Raw genomic sequence first — 12,884 nt, 5'->3', positions numbered from 1 at the left:
TGGAATGTCCAGCCTTAGAGGTACTCCCTGTGTTGAGGAGGAGTTAGCCCAAAAGACCTCCATGAAGTCCCTACCAGCCTAAACCCTTCTATGATTCTTTGTTGAAGGGTATTTGAATACATGGGAAATTTTTTGAATACAGGCATCAAAAGTCAGACATCTCTGCCAAAGTGAGGTCTCCTGATTTGTGAAGTAAATAACTTGTAGTCTATTTTGAAAAAGTAACCAACGATATAGAGAACAAAGATTTTATGGATTGGACTGGGTTTGGGCTTCTTTGGTCCTCTTCCACAGGGCAAAGGTTGTAGTGCTCTCAAGGCTGTCCCTGGAAGGCTTTGGTAACTGTATCGTAAGCCCAGATACGAAATGGGGGGGAGAGCACTGGTATAACATTGGATACTTGGCATTTATTCCTGTTCCTGAAAGATCCCAACATATGGGACTTGGCAAACTGATCTCTTGCTTTACTTATAGAAAGGTTGTTTATTTTCAGACACACTTACAAGTTGTCATGGTTCCTTAGTAGTTTGCCAAAATAAGGTTTAAAAAGGAGTATCAATAATATTTTTAACCTTTTCTGGAGTGTTTTAAAATAGCTGTGTAACAGAGCAAATACAGACTGTGGGTTAATGTTGAAGGTTTTGGATCTCAGCTTTGAAACCAAGATGTAAGTCTACAAGTAGCTGTCTGATTTCTTACAGCAAGCTTGTCAGAAGGCAGTGTTAGACATTCAAATTTTAGCTTTTTAATTAGATATCGATCATCAAAACGTTGGTTCTGGGAAGTAATATTGGATATTGGGAGTAAACTATAGTTGCGTTGGTTCTACCTTTTCCTATCCCTGCAAGCCTGCAGAAATGTAAGGCTCCTAAAAATGTGATGACTAGTGGCACTTTAAAGGTGTGTTAGTACAGGAATCCCATGTCTAACAAAAATTTCCTGTTGTTCAAATCAGACTTTATCTTTGGTTATAACTTTTGGTAGATTTCAGAACTGAATTTTAATTTAATTTTTAACATACTTTTTTTGGGGGGTGTGTGTGTGTTCTGAAACTGAGCTTTATAACTGGACTTCACCAGGCACATGCTGTCTTTATGGTGCTGCTTTATTATACACCAAGTTAAGACACACTTCAAACATAGATTGAATGAAGACTGTCCTTCTGAACTGCAGAACTAACTGCTATGTAAGCTAGGCTAGTCTTCAGTATGACTTGTCCTAGAGACTAGCAGTTGATACCAACCTTCATCTTTCTGTGGCAGTTGATAAGAAAAATCTTCTGTTTGTTTTACCCCTTTCCTTGAAGCCTTGAGTAGGTTTTCTCTTGAGAAGAAATGCTCAGTAGAAAGGGACTGGGATTGTAAATGTCTCCCCTACACTTTCCTCCTTCCCCCGATAGTCAAGTAGAAACTTGAGGGTAAAACAATGGTAAATGATCGATACAGGTTAAAGGCATAGGACTTGAGGTTACAGCATTGTAAGATTTGGGATTTATTTTCTCCCTTCTCCTCATCCCAGACTGCTTTGGTTTACCTGTCTAGGTTGTGGACATCTCAGTGGAGCAAAAGAATTTATTTTCACTCCTTGGTCTATAACCTAGGGTGCCTTAAGCTGCCTATGGAGTCATGTGATCAGAATTCATGTTCTGTGGATGCACTGCCTTCATCTTTGATAAGTTGCTGTGTCTCTGTTGTAGGGTTTTCTCGTGGGAGAGACATGTTGGATTTAACATAGTTGTTTAAAAAAGTATTTAATGCAGTTGAATTTTGGTTTTGTCTTAAGAGGGGGACAGTAGTTTACAGAAGTGATAGTGGCACAATGCCTGTAAGGGTGACTGAGCACTGGCACAGGTTGGCCAGAGAGGTGGTGGAGCGTCCATCCTTGGAGATACCCAAAAGCCATCTGGACATGGTCCTGAGCAACTAGTGGTCCTGGAGGCCCTGCTTAATTAGGGGTTTGGACCAGATGACCTCCAGTCATGCCTTCCAACCTCAACCATTCTGTGATTCTGTGGTCTGTCACAAATGTACTTTGCAGGATTTGATCAGCTTACTCTCAGATCTGTAGTTATAAAGTGCATTATAAAATCTTATAAATGTTATAAGATTTTATAACAATACAGGCACCAATCAATGCGGTCATGTTAGTGACAAATCATAACTGAGTTCTTTAGTAATAGCTGTAGTTTTCCTGATTTGATGTGTGAATATTTTTAATGCCCTTTAGAAAAACAGGATTTTCTGCAGGGTATTTGGTGCTTCTCTACAGTGTCTTAAATTGCTAATTTTTGAAATTTACTTAATGATATAATCATACAGAGTTTCATATAGAAAGACTAGTGCTCTTGCTTCAGGCATTCCCCCTTCATGCATAGCTGTAATAATCACTAATGTAATGTCTTTAACTTGGATCCTGTGGCCATTTCCCAAGTGATGGCAGGTTAAGATTGTTTTGATGTAAGTTCTCACTGCTCCAGGACATGAAAAAGCTCTTTAGGCTTGAGCTATTCTCCTTGCATGATCTGTCTGATCAGTTCTGCTGCTGTCAGGGACCTCAGAAAGAGACTTCCTTTTATGGTAAATCTTGGCAAAGTCAGAAAGCATGAAAGTCCTGGCTTTTGTCAGCTTAATAGTATCTAAATTGTTACCGTTTTTAATTATTGGCATAGAAAAGCCTAGTCACAGTGTGCCTTTTTTTAGGACTTGGTAGGGATATTCGAAACTATGGTTACAAAGACTTCATGTGATATATAGTTACAGTTACAACCAAGGCCAGACTGGATGGGGCTTTGAGCAACCTGCTCTAGTGGAAGGTGTCCCTGCCCATGGCAGGGAGGTTGGAACTAGATGGCCTTTAAGGTCCCTTCCAACCCAAACCATTCTGTGATTCTATGATACAGTAAGTTGATTTGTATTGAAGTCTCATTGTTAAGTGATACTGGACACTATATCTGGGTAGGATTTTTCTTGGTAGGTAAATGATGACATGAGCATACCTTTTTAAGCTATGCTAATGTAGTGTTGGCTAACTACAGGTACTGCTCTCGTCTTTTTTAAAAAGTTCATTAAACTCTTAGAACGGCCCTGTTCATCAAGTCAAAATACGAAAATATGTCTTAAGTAAAGCCTTTAAATTCTTGTATAGCCTGTAATATTTAGGGGTTTTTACTAGCGTTGTGGCAGGGCAGCACTCATGGTAGGTAATCCAAGAGAGGAGTGGAAGTAGAGATAGCATTGGCACTGAAGAGAATTTAATTTTAAAAGCAACTCAAAACGTTGAATGTATTTTACTGATCTCTTTGCACCTAGCTTTTTCTTTCTTGAAGCTGATGTAAGGAAATAGATCAAATGTACCAAAATTTAATTTCATTTACCCAAATGGTATAGTAGTCAAAAAGTGTGCTGATAATTGTTGAGCGTTCTGAGCACCCTGATCTGAAAACATTGCTAAAGTTTATGTAGAATTGAACTTTGCTTGCAGCTAGATACAGGTTTAAGCTAACTGCTTGATAATTCCTGTATAAACTTAATGTGACATTGTTGTATTCTTTTTTCCTTCTGTTTTTATTGAACAGTTGCCTTTTGTTACGTTACATTAACTACTGAAGTCTAGTGTGTAAGGTGAAGAGCTTTAATGTCCTTTTAGCATATGTTGTGGATCTTGTTTAGAAACCCAGAAGCAACACTAAGATTTTTCTGTCATTTATCTTGAAAGTGTGTAAGAATTATTTTTTTTAATGTATATACTGCTTGGTGTTACTGTCCTGAAAATAGCTTCTTTTTTAATCAGTGATGAAGAACGATACAGATACAGAGACTATGCAGAAAGAGGCTATGACCGCCATAGAACAAGTAGAGAGAAAGAAGACCGACACAGAGACAGGAGACACAGAGAGAAAGAAGAGACTAGACACAAGTCATCTCGAAGGTTTGATTTTTTTTTTTTAATAGGATATGAAAGACTTGACCAGTTTAAAAAAATAAAGTAAACTTTTAAAAGATCCCCAAACAAAGAGGAGTTTTGTGGAAAGACTGTAAACACTTCGATGCACTACTTGGAACAAGTCTGCTGTATAAAATGTGGACAGATAAAAAGCCATGGGGGTCCTCAGTAACTTCATATTGAATGATGTACATGACAGTCATAGCTACTGAACAGAAATTACAGATTTGGGGAAAGAAGAGTTAAAAAGGTGGGTCAGAAAGAAGTGGAGTGAAGCCGGCATTCAGCAGCATTAACCATTAATGTAAGAATTCCAACAGTGTAGTTGTTATTAAGTAAAATAACCCCCATGGTCATTTGATTGAAATTGTTCCACTTGATCCTTAGTTAGAAGTAAAGGTTAAGTCCAGGGAGTGGAATCAATAAGAATGTTAAAACATTAAGGGATGCCAATAGGGACCTGACACTATTAAAAGTATTGCTATTAGAATATGGGTTACAAATCTGAAAGCTCATTCCAGCTTCCTAACAAAATGTGCAGGATGGGTGGATGTGTGTACCATTCCATGAAAAATTCAGTTTGGTGCTGACATCCAAATACTATATGGGTCAGAACAGGAGCAGGTGCCAGTTTTCAAAGATGACTGTCTTTTTTTGCTACTCTGTAATTAAATGGGGCCTGGAGTGTCATGCAGTTGTTCGAGGTATTTCTCTCTCTCTCTTTCTCTTTTTTTTTTTTTTTTTTTAGTAACAGCAGACGTCGTCACGACAGTGAAGAAGGGGACAGCCACAGAAGGCACAAACACAAAAAATCCAAAAGAAGCAAAGAAGGAAAAGAAGCCAGCGGTGAACCCGCTGCTGAACAGGAAAACACTGAAGCTGCCCCTGTGGAATAGGCTTGTGTGATTTTTGCCTACTTGCATATATATTAGTGCCAGAAATAGATTACTATAAATCTTGTTATTTTTCTGGATATTAAAATGATTTGCTCCTAATCTTGTTCTGTTAGTTTGAAATCAAAGGTTACTTTGGTTTTTTTGAAAATAAAAGAATGAATTTTTCATGTTAAGATTCCTGGACTGACTTTGTCTTTTAAAAAACAGTGAGAAAACATCTTACAGCTAGAGGCTTATGCTCTTACAATATCAATATATGTAGGGCTTAAATTCTTTGTATTAAATTGTCTCCTTTTTTCATAAGCCAGCGGGAAGGTCGTTCTTTTACTGACTTTAGAAACAGCATGCATCCACTTTATTATATACCAACATCTGGAACAGTGTGGGTTTAGTGTAGCTTTTGGAGTTTATATTTGAAAAGGTCGTCCTTTACTACAGGGACAGGCAGGAATTGCAGACTCTTCAAGAACCTTGTACTAAGGCGAAATGAAAAATATTAAGGAAACTGGGAATGGTTGTTCTTGGTCTAATGGAACGCTGAGTGTGGTGATCATACACTTGGTAATTGTGTCTGGTTTGTGTGGGTGCGTGAGCGTGAATTAAGCTGGATAATCATCCCTGCTGCTTTTCAGTGGCTTAAGAGAAAGTTCATTTTAGCTTTTGTTCTAAGGGAACAGCTGTCCTTAACATGATAGGGATTAACAAACATATCCCCTTCCCCGTGCTAGCTTGTGAGGAAAAAGTGAGACTTTGGAACATTGGTAATTTGTAGAGGAATGCAAAGAACTGTTTTAAGACAAATATAAGACCATCGTCACTTTCAGATTTACTCCATCCATAACACTATCAAGTGCGATTGACATGGCAGTCCTGCAAAAATTGTACGGCCCTGTCAGGGTGCTATTTAGAAGACTTACTTCATGGTATTAGCAGGGTGCAGTGTACTTCCTTAAAACCAATAAATCTATATAAAACTCCTAGATTTAATAGTAATAATCAAACATACCAGGGATGAAAATAATATCTGTACAAGTACACAGTTACAATTATTTTTAATTATTTTAGAAATTTAATTCACAGTTTTACAGACTAACAAACAGTACTTGAAAGTCTTGAAAATACCAGCTTCATGCTGACCATGAAAAGGTACACATAATCAAAGTGCTATTAATGTGTTGGATAAAAACTAGAAAAATTGCAAGAATTTTTTCCATAAGTTATTCAAGGATTTCTTTTTGTAAATCAAAATAAAATGGGTGAGCAGGAGCTGCTGCTCCTTAAATTTCATTATTACTATAATGCATTAAATATATATATATATAAAAAAACAACAAAAAAACCTTAAGAACATGGGGAAGGAAAGACATAAGTCTGTAGCTTAAATCACTCAAGTGATTTTCTGACACGTGTCCCTGCTTTGCCCAAACTTGACTTTTCTTGACATGCGGGTTGAAATTTTAGAAACCTTTTCTTTATAAACACATACTTGACCCCTCCAAAAAGCAAAGACTAATGTTGCTTTTTTTTTTTTTTCTGTGTTCAATTACTTGTCTTACTCTCCATGAAGACTTGTTTTATAAAAATGTGCCAGGCCAGGACGCAATTGTGAGAGTAATTTTTCCTTTCAGTTCTTTGAGCATCCTTGCCAAGCAGGCATGCATCATTCCTGATGTGTTCCTGCCATTGACAGCAAGGAGGATATCACCGCACCTGGAAAACCAAAGGCAGATATGAGAGAAGAATTAAACAAGGTGACTTATCTCAGATGTTTGTAAATGCCAAAGTACGTCCTTAAGCTGGGAGGAAGGGATAGAAGTTAGTATTACTATTCCTTCTCTGGCTAACTACTGTTCGTGGATAAGGGAATAAAGCAGGTAAAAATACTTCTGTTGTTCGGGTTTTTTTCCTTATAACTTTGTAATTAATTAGACATAGTTGAAAGAAAATAGGATATAGTTCTTTCAGATGGGAATGATCTGTGTCCTGAACAAACTGTTTTAAGACTTCTTAATTGATTTAAATTTGCTCTGTAATTCTGCATTTAGTCTCTTAAATTGTATTGGTGTTTGCAGGGAAGGTGGTTGGTTGGTTGCTGGTTTTTTGAGCTGGGGACATGGGAAAGCTTCTCTGTGCTGGCATGCTTTGTACTACCCGAGATCAAACTGATTTACCTTTATACTTACTCATATACTAGTGATTGCTAGACATCTGAAAACATTTTAACTATGAAGGCAAATCTATTAAAGTTCAGGACACTTATGTCCTATTTCCAGATCTGACAGAGTTAGTTCTGTATCAGTGAGTCCTTTTTTTTCCCCTACACTGTCTTCATGAAAACTTGTTTTTAAAAAAACCCACAAATGAACTCGATGAAAGATTTACTTAAATGCTACTTTTCATTAGATAATTATCATTACCTAATTCTGCCGTCATTATATGCTGGTGTTCCCCCTACAATGGATTTGATAAAGAATGGTTTGTTCCCAGTATGTTCTTCATAACCTCCAACGATGCTGAAGCCAAGACTTCCAGATGTGTTCCTTCGTAATACGATTTCTTTGCAGCTGTACAAATAGCTGAAACAAACCAGTCTAATTAAATGTCAGTTAAATTTAGATTCTGATGAATCATAAACGATGAATCTGCCTTTTCATACACACATAGTGTGTTTTGAAGATGCAAAACAGCACCAAAGTTCCTCTGTATTAGACACCTACACTTCCCTTCTGTTGTTGTAGTGCTGCTTTCTACAACCAGTTATCTATCCTGAAAGTAAAATTACTAGGTAGTCTTGGGGTGAAAAAATTAACTTGTTCCATAGGGTAAGAATTTATGGAAATGATCTTGTTGCAATTGAAAGTGATGGAGAAAAACACTTTACTAAGACTGCATTTAATATTTGTAAACCATCATTCCAGAAACTGTATTTCACCTACCTTGTACAGTCCAGTGACTTGTTTCATCTTCTGGGTAAGAGCCTATATGTGATTAACGGTGCCAAAAGTGATCAGGTATTTGTTACTGTGGTGCATGTCAAAGGTAAATTCAAGGCCAATGAAACGAGCCAGAATTGCAAAAATCACAGAGATGACACAAAAAAAGAGTATCAGTAGAAGAAGGGGTCCTGAGCTTTTCTTACCACCAAGTAATGGGGTTAGTCACAGCATGGAAGACGAGAAACCTACCCAAGTCAGTCAGTGCTTGGGAGTACTGAGGCTGCTGTCAAGAAGACAGCTTGTCCTCGCCACTGTGATTAACGCAAGATTTTATGGTAAGAAAGCTGAAATCTGCTTCTCCCTCCATTTGTGTTTTGAATGTATTTTATGATACTGTACATTATGCTGAGTCAAAGCTTAGCTGAAACAAGGAATAGGGGAAAGCGAGAGTAGTAAGGTTATTAGGCTCTTACACTTTGCCTGTTGCTCTGAGTATGTTAATTTCAATACCTGCTTTGTTTCTTTTTTTTTTTTTTTTAACTAAGCAGGAAAAAAAACCCCACAAATTAATTTAATTAGTTAGAGATCATCCGAAATTTCTGTCCTTAGTACTTAACCCACTCATCAGCAGTGTACCCTGATTGTGTGCCCAGTGTACAAATAATTGAAGAGCCCAAAAATCCTTTTGCTATTCCAAATCAGAAATTATAGCCTGGTATACAACAGGCGACTGTTACAAGCTCAATTCAGAGACTCTTCAGGATTCCAAGAAACAGCTGACACTTCTTCTGTAGAATGATAAGTAACTATCTTACAGACCAATATGTCTAGCTTTTTAAAAAGTTTGCCTAATAATGCTTTTGTTGTATTTCACAGCAGGATTTTATAGTAATACTAGATTAGTCCCCCAGGACCTACAAATATTCACCTGCTGCCAGGATGGTAGGTACATAATACTTACACAAGAATTCACTGGCTGCTAATGTAAGAAACGGGCGACGTTTGCTTCTTTCCTCAGCAGCCAGGCATTATTACTTCACCATCTGTGGACTTCAATGTGCAAAATCACTTAAACCCTCTATGTTTGATGGTACTTATCAAGGTCATGACCAAGCGATGCCAGGATTCAGCCGTTAGTGCTATTACCTAGTGTTGATTTTGGAGGGCAGGCGTCTCTGCTACCCAGTGCTACGCTGACTGCCGTAAGAACATTGCCAAAATTGAAGTGATCAGCTAAATCCTGACACCATAGAGAAGAAACAGATGAGCAGGTAAAGACATGAGAAGAAAATGCAGTGAAGACAAACAAGGCTTACATGCATTCTGTAGAAACAGTCTGTAAGGTTATCAGTTACATGGTCTCTGTCAGTGCAGAAAGCATAAATACGTATTTGCTGTCAAAGTGTATGCTAAATTTAAGTAAAAGGGACATGGCATACTAGCATTAGGGTTACTCTCTCTGCCAGAGCAGAGGAAACGCATAGGAAGCAAGGAGCAGCAGAGAGCAACTACTCTGTCCTGACTCTAACCCCCTGCACTGCCTTTTGCTTCACCGAAGGGACAAGGCGTAACCTGCTGTGACAACAAGGTAGTGGAGACGAGGCAGGTGGGAGGAGAGTTACTGGAGTGAAGCTGAGTATGGAAAAAGGGGAGGAAAGGGGTTTCCCCAAAGTGTTCACGTTTGTCACCTTTGGTTCCCAATACCTGAATTAGTAATGAAATGTTTGAAGTTAAATGCCCCAAGTCAAATTTGTTTTGCCCACAACAGTAATGGGTGAGTAATTGCCCTGTCTTTACCTATGAGTTGTTCTCGTTCTTCCTATCTTCTCTCTTTCTGCTAGGGGTGTTGAGCTGTGCAGGTGCTTGGTGCAGGCCAGGTCCAACCCATCACACTGGCCATAGCTAGATATTAACTCTTGATGGAATAGTAGGAGCTAGGTGATGTTTATGCCTTTAAAGTGATGTTTCCTTATCTCCATCCTATGGGACAGAGGGTATAAACGTGGCAGTACACCATCCATCAGCTATTGGTTAGTGCTGTCAGAAATGTGAAAAGGATACTGGGAGGCAGCGTGTGCAAAGCTGAGCTTCGTATAGCACGGGTACTGCTTGCTCTGAGCGGTTTGGTAGGTAAGCAGAGATGCCTGCTCTGCCTGAGCAAAGAGCAGCCCAAAGGGAGTTAGTTCATTTGGGTCTGTTTATGGTTGTGTAGTAATAAAGACAAGCTAGAAAGCACCACAGAGAGAAAATGAAATAAGTACTTGCATCAACCAAAGATGGTTAGTGCGTTTGAGTAATTACTTCTCTGTGGTGAGGAAAGCCCCAGTCTGTGTTTTGACTTAGTTAAACTGCTATAACCTGCTAAACGGCAACCAGTCCAAGGAGAACCATCTTCTGTCTTGGAAGGGAGCGTCTCACAGTCTTCTTCCAAATACTCCAAAAGCTGAGGACAAGGAGTAATTTATGTGTGAACTTGCCTCAGATTCAACATTTGTGGATAAACAGTGCCTAGACACAGGGTCCTATTGTAAGAAATACTACAACTGAGCGTCAGTTACTGATGCACAAAGAATTTTTAAGTGCCTGTTTTCAAGTAGTTAAATGTACGATTCCCTGCTGCTTTACTCAAAGTGCAAGTATGCTCCGGGAATGAAAATAGGCCTGTCTTCAGGAGGACTTCAACAATTACAGGTACGAAGAGCATGACTCCCTCCCTTGCCGCGTCACAGAGGGGAAGTGGGTGGCAGTGGGGTACAGTGATAGTTGAGAATTGCTCCCATCAGAGCCCTACAGCCCAGATGGCAATAGTTTGGGGGGGGGTGGGGTGGGGGGTGTTTTTTGTCCCAATTCCATGGTTTACATCCAGTTCTACCCCTGGTTTGCAGAATGACTTTGACCACCTCCTGTCTTTCTCATCTCACTTTGCGGATGAAGAAAAGCACTCATGTGAAGTACTAACGTTTGTAAATTATGACGGGCTGATCTATAAAGTATTTTTAAGTGCTAGCTGGGGGAAGAAATCTGAGAGCAAAGAAAGGAGAGCAGGAAAAACAAGCAGGAGTAGAAGAAACATCACGGGGCTAGGGAAACGCTTTTCACCAGCTGCTCCACGTTATTTCCTTTGTGCATGCCTCACAACAGCATTTCCCTCCAACAATAAAGGAGACCTGTCTTCCCCAACAACAAAAATTAAATTAGCTACCCTGAAATAAGTCTTTGGGCAGGGATGCTTAAGGTCCTGCATCACTATTTCTTCCCGACGCCCAGCCCACAGCCCGTCCACTTGCATGCAGGCCAAGTTTTGACAGACGTCAGATGCACATGTGCATCTATTTTATAACTGCCACATATTGGATTGTACTACAGAAAGAACAGAGGAGTTGTTTATGTGTTATCAAGCCATATAAAAAGTGACCAAAACCAATTTTAAGATCTTGCAAGGAAAGGGCTGAAATTTCAGTGAGACCCACTAATGTTAAATTATGCAAGACAGCTTTTCCAAGGCTTTGAGCTTTGGGGCAAGGAGTCAGATAACCTGTCTGATTCTGCTGCTGCTGACTTGATCCAGAAAAATGGTGTCAATTTATATTCATAATAACTCTCAATATTTGTGTCTCTTTTCTGTGCCATCTCTGTAACATGTATGCAGTCCCTGGGAAAAGGGCAAGTTCTGTGCTAGTATGGGGAATTAGGCATTTACAGTACATCAGCCTCAAACGCGAGGAAGGTACTTTTAATTGGGTAACATTAATCTTAACCTGTTTTCTACTTTATCAGTCAAGGACAGAGGTCTGTATGCATCCTCTAGTGTTTAGCTCAATTCAGCGTATTTTATGGGGTCATCTTTCACAGGATTTTCACCAAAACTATGTTTTTGGAAGACAGAAAGAAAGATTCTCTTCTACCCTCAGTTTCCTAAGCCTGAGCATCCCACTCTAAGTCACGACGTCAGGCTGCCTCTGTGCTCCCCGCATTGCTTGCTCTGAACACACACTCACACTGCACTGCCACGGCTTGTCTAGAGCCACAGCTTTTCCTTGTTGACAGAATCTAAAGAATCCACCATCCAGCCACCTCTTTTTTTTTTTTTTTTTTTTTAAATCATGCCTGTTCCTGGCCTACCAGTTTTACTGCCTTTTCTCTTTGTTCAATTTTTCTTGTGTAGGTGTGGTCCGTCCTGCCCATCTTCCCAAGTATCTTGCATGACCCTGTATAATCATGATTTTGACGTTTCTGCTTTTCCATCAGCTGGACCAAATGTTCTTACACTAGCATGTCTTGGAGCAGTCACTCTGGTAAACGGTTTTAATTAAGGTAGGTGAATCTTCACCCTCTTACCACATAGTTGCACACCAGACATCTTTGCCAAGATGGACCTGTCAGACATGTATTTGGACAGAGAATAATTTCCTCTAACAGCCTGGAAAATGTCCTGAGACTGCTGGCAATACCTGGAGATCCAGTGGGATGTGATCCTTGCCAAAAGCAAACTGAAAAGCAGTTAGGGAAAAGTTAAATGCTCAGCCTGGAGCAAAATGAGTTAATGTGATCTCACGTCCTAGTGAGAGAACTTGCTGAAAGACTTCCAGATGACTGGTGTGGGCCCTGGAGAGTCATACTGGGGAAGACTGAAGGGTCTGATAATACCTAGTGAGCAAACTTAACTGTGATTCTCATGTGCCCCTACTCAACCAACCAGCTACTAACAAGGGTGCAGTGCACCTTTGTAACTGTTATGTCTAATCAGTGTTGGTCTCTGTCTTGGTCTGATGTTCAGAGCAGCATACCAGCTCAGCATACCAATCCCCTACATTGGTAGAGAATGGTCACTCTATGCTCTGTGCGCAGCATCGCAGCTGGGGATAGAGTTACAATGAACTCCTGTCTTCAGCCTTGCTGACACTGGGACTGATTTTCAATCAGACCAAAGGGGTGGGAATGCCTTCACACACACAGCTTTTAGAGAAGGGGGGTTAGCATGAGCTTAGAGACTGCTTTTAAAATAGGAAAAACACCTTTTCTTCCCAAACTGTGAAGCGGAACTGACTGATGTGAACCCTGGGTGCAAGCCTGCACTACTGTGGAGCTGTCCTTCACCTCCATCACCTTG

The 12,884-nt window shown here is 39.7% G+C and overlaps 2 protein-coding genes across 45 annotated transcripts in view; one reads left to right on the top strand and one right to left on the bottom strand.

Annotated features, from left to right (window-relative positions):
- FIP1L1 (factor interacting with PAPOLA and CPSF1) overlaps positions 1-5,013 on the top strand; it is a 43,722-nt gene extending 38,709 nt beyond the window's left edge. For 32 of the 42 annotated variants that reach the window (XM_086463831.1, XM_086463848.1, XM_086463835.1 and 29 more), the window contains 2 exons: positions 3,790-3,927; positions 4,691-5,013. In XM_086463831.1, coding sequence (XP_086319957.1) covers positions 3,790-3,927; positions 4,691-4,838 — 286 coding nt within the window. In that variant the 3' untranslated portion in view covers positions 4,839-5,013. Of the gene's footprint in view, positions 1-3,773; positions 3,928-4,690 lie in introns of all 42 variants that reach the window. The other 10 variants (XM_086463861.1, XM_086463851.1, XM_086463843.1 and 7 more) reach the window with 2 other exon arrangements.
- Positions 5,014-6,412: 1,399 nt separating this feature from the next.
- The window catches only part of LNX1 (ligand of numb-protein X 1), a 68,825-nt gene continuing 62,353 nt past the window's right edge, over positions 6,413-12,884 (bottom strand). For all 3 annotated transcript variants that reach the window (XM_086464098.1, XM_086464099.1, XM_086464100.1), the window contains 2 exons: positions 7,256-7,414; positions 6,413-6,548 (listed from right to left, as the gene is read on the bottom strand). In XM_086464098.1, coding sequence (XP_086320224.1) covers positions 6,413-6,548; positions 7,256-7,414 — 295 coding nt within the window. The remainder of the gene's footprint in view (positions 6,549-7,255; positions 7,415-12,884) is intronic.

The sequence above is a fragment of the Leptosomus discolor genome, chromosome 4, assembly GCF_034619465.1.
Source record: "Leptosomus discolor isolate bLepDis1 chromosome 4, bLepDis1.hap2, whole genome shotgun sequence".
Lineage (NCBI taxonomy): Eukaryota > Metazoa > Chordata > Aves > Leptosomiformes > Leptosomidae > Leptosomus > Leptosomus discolor.
Note: the sequence above shows the minus strand (reverse complement) of the source record. Positions and strands in the feature narration are given on the sequence as shown.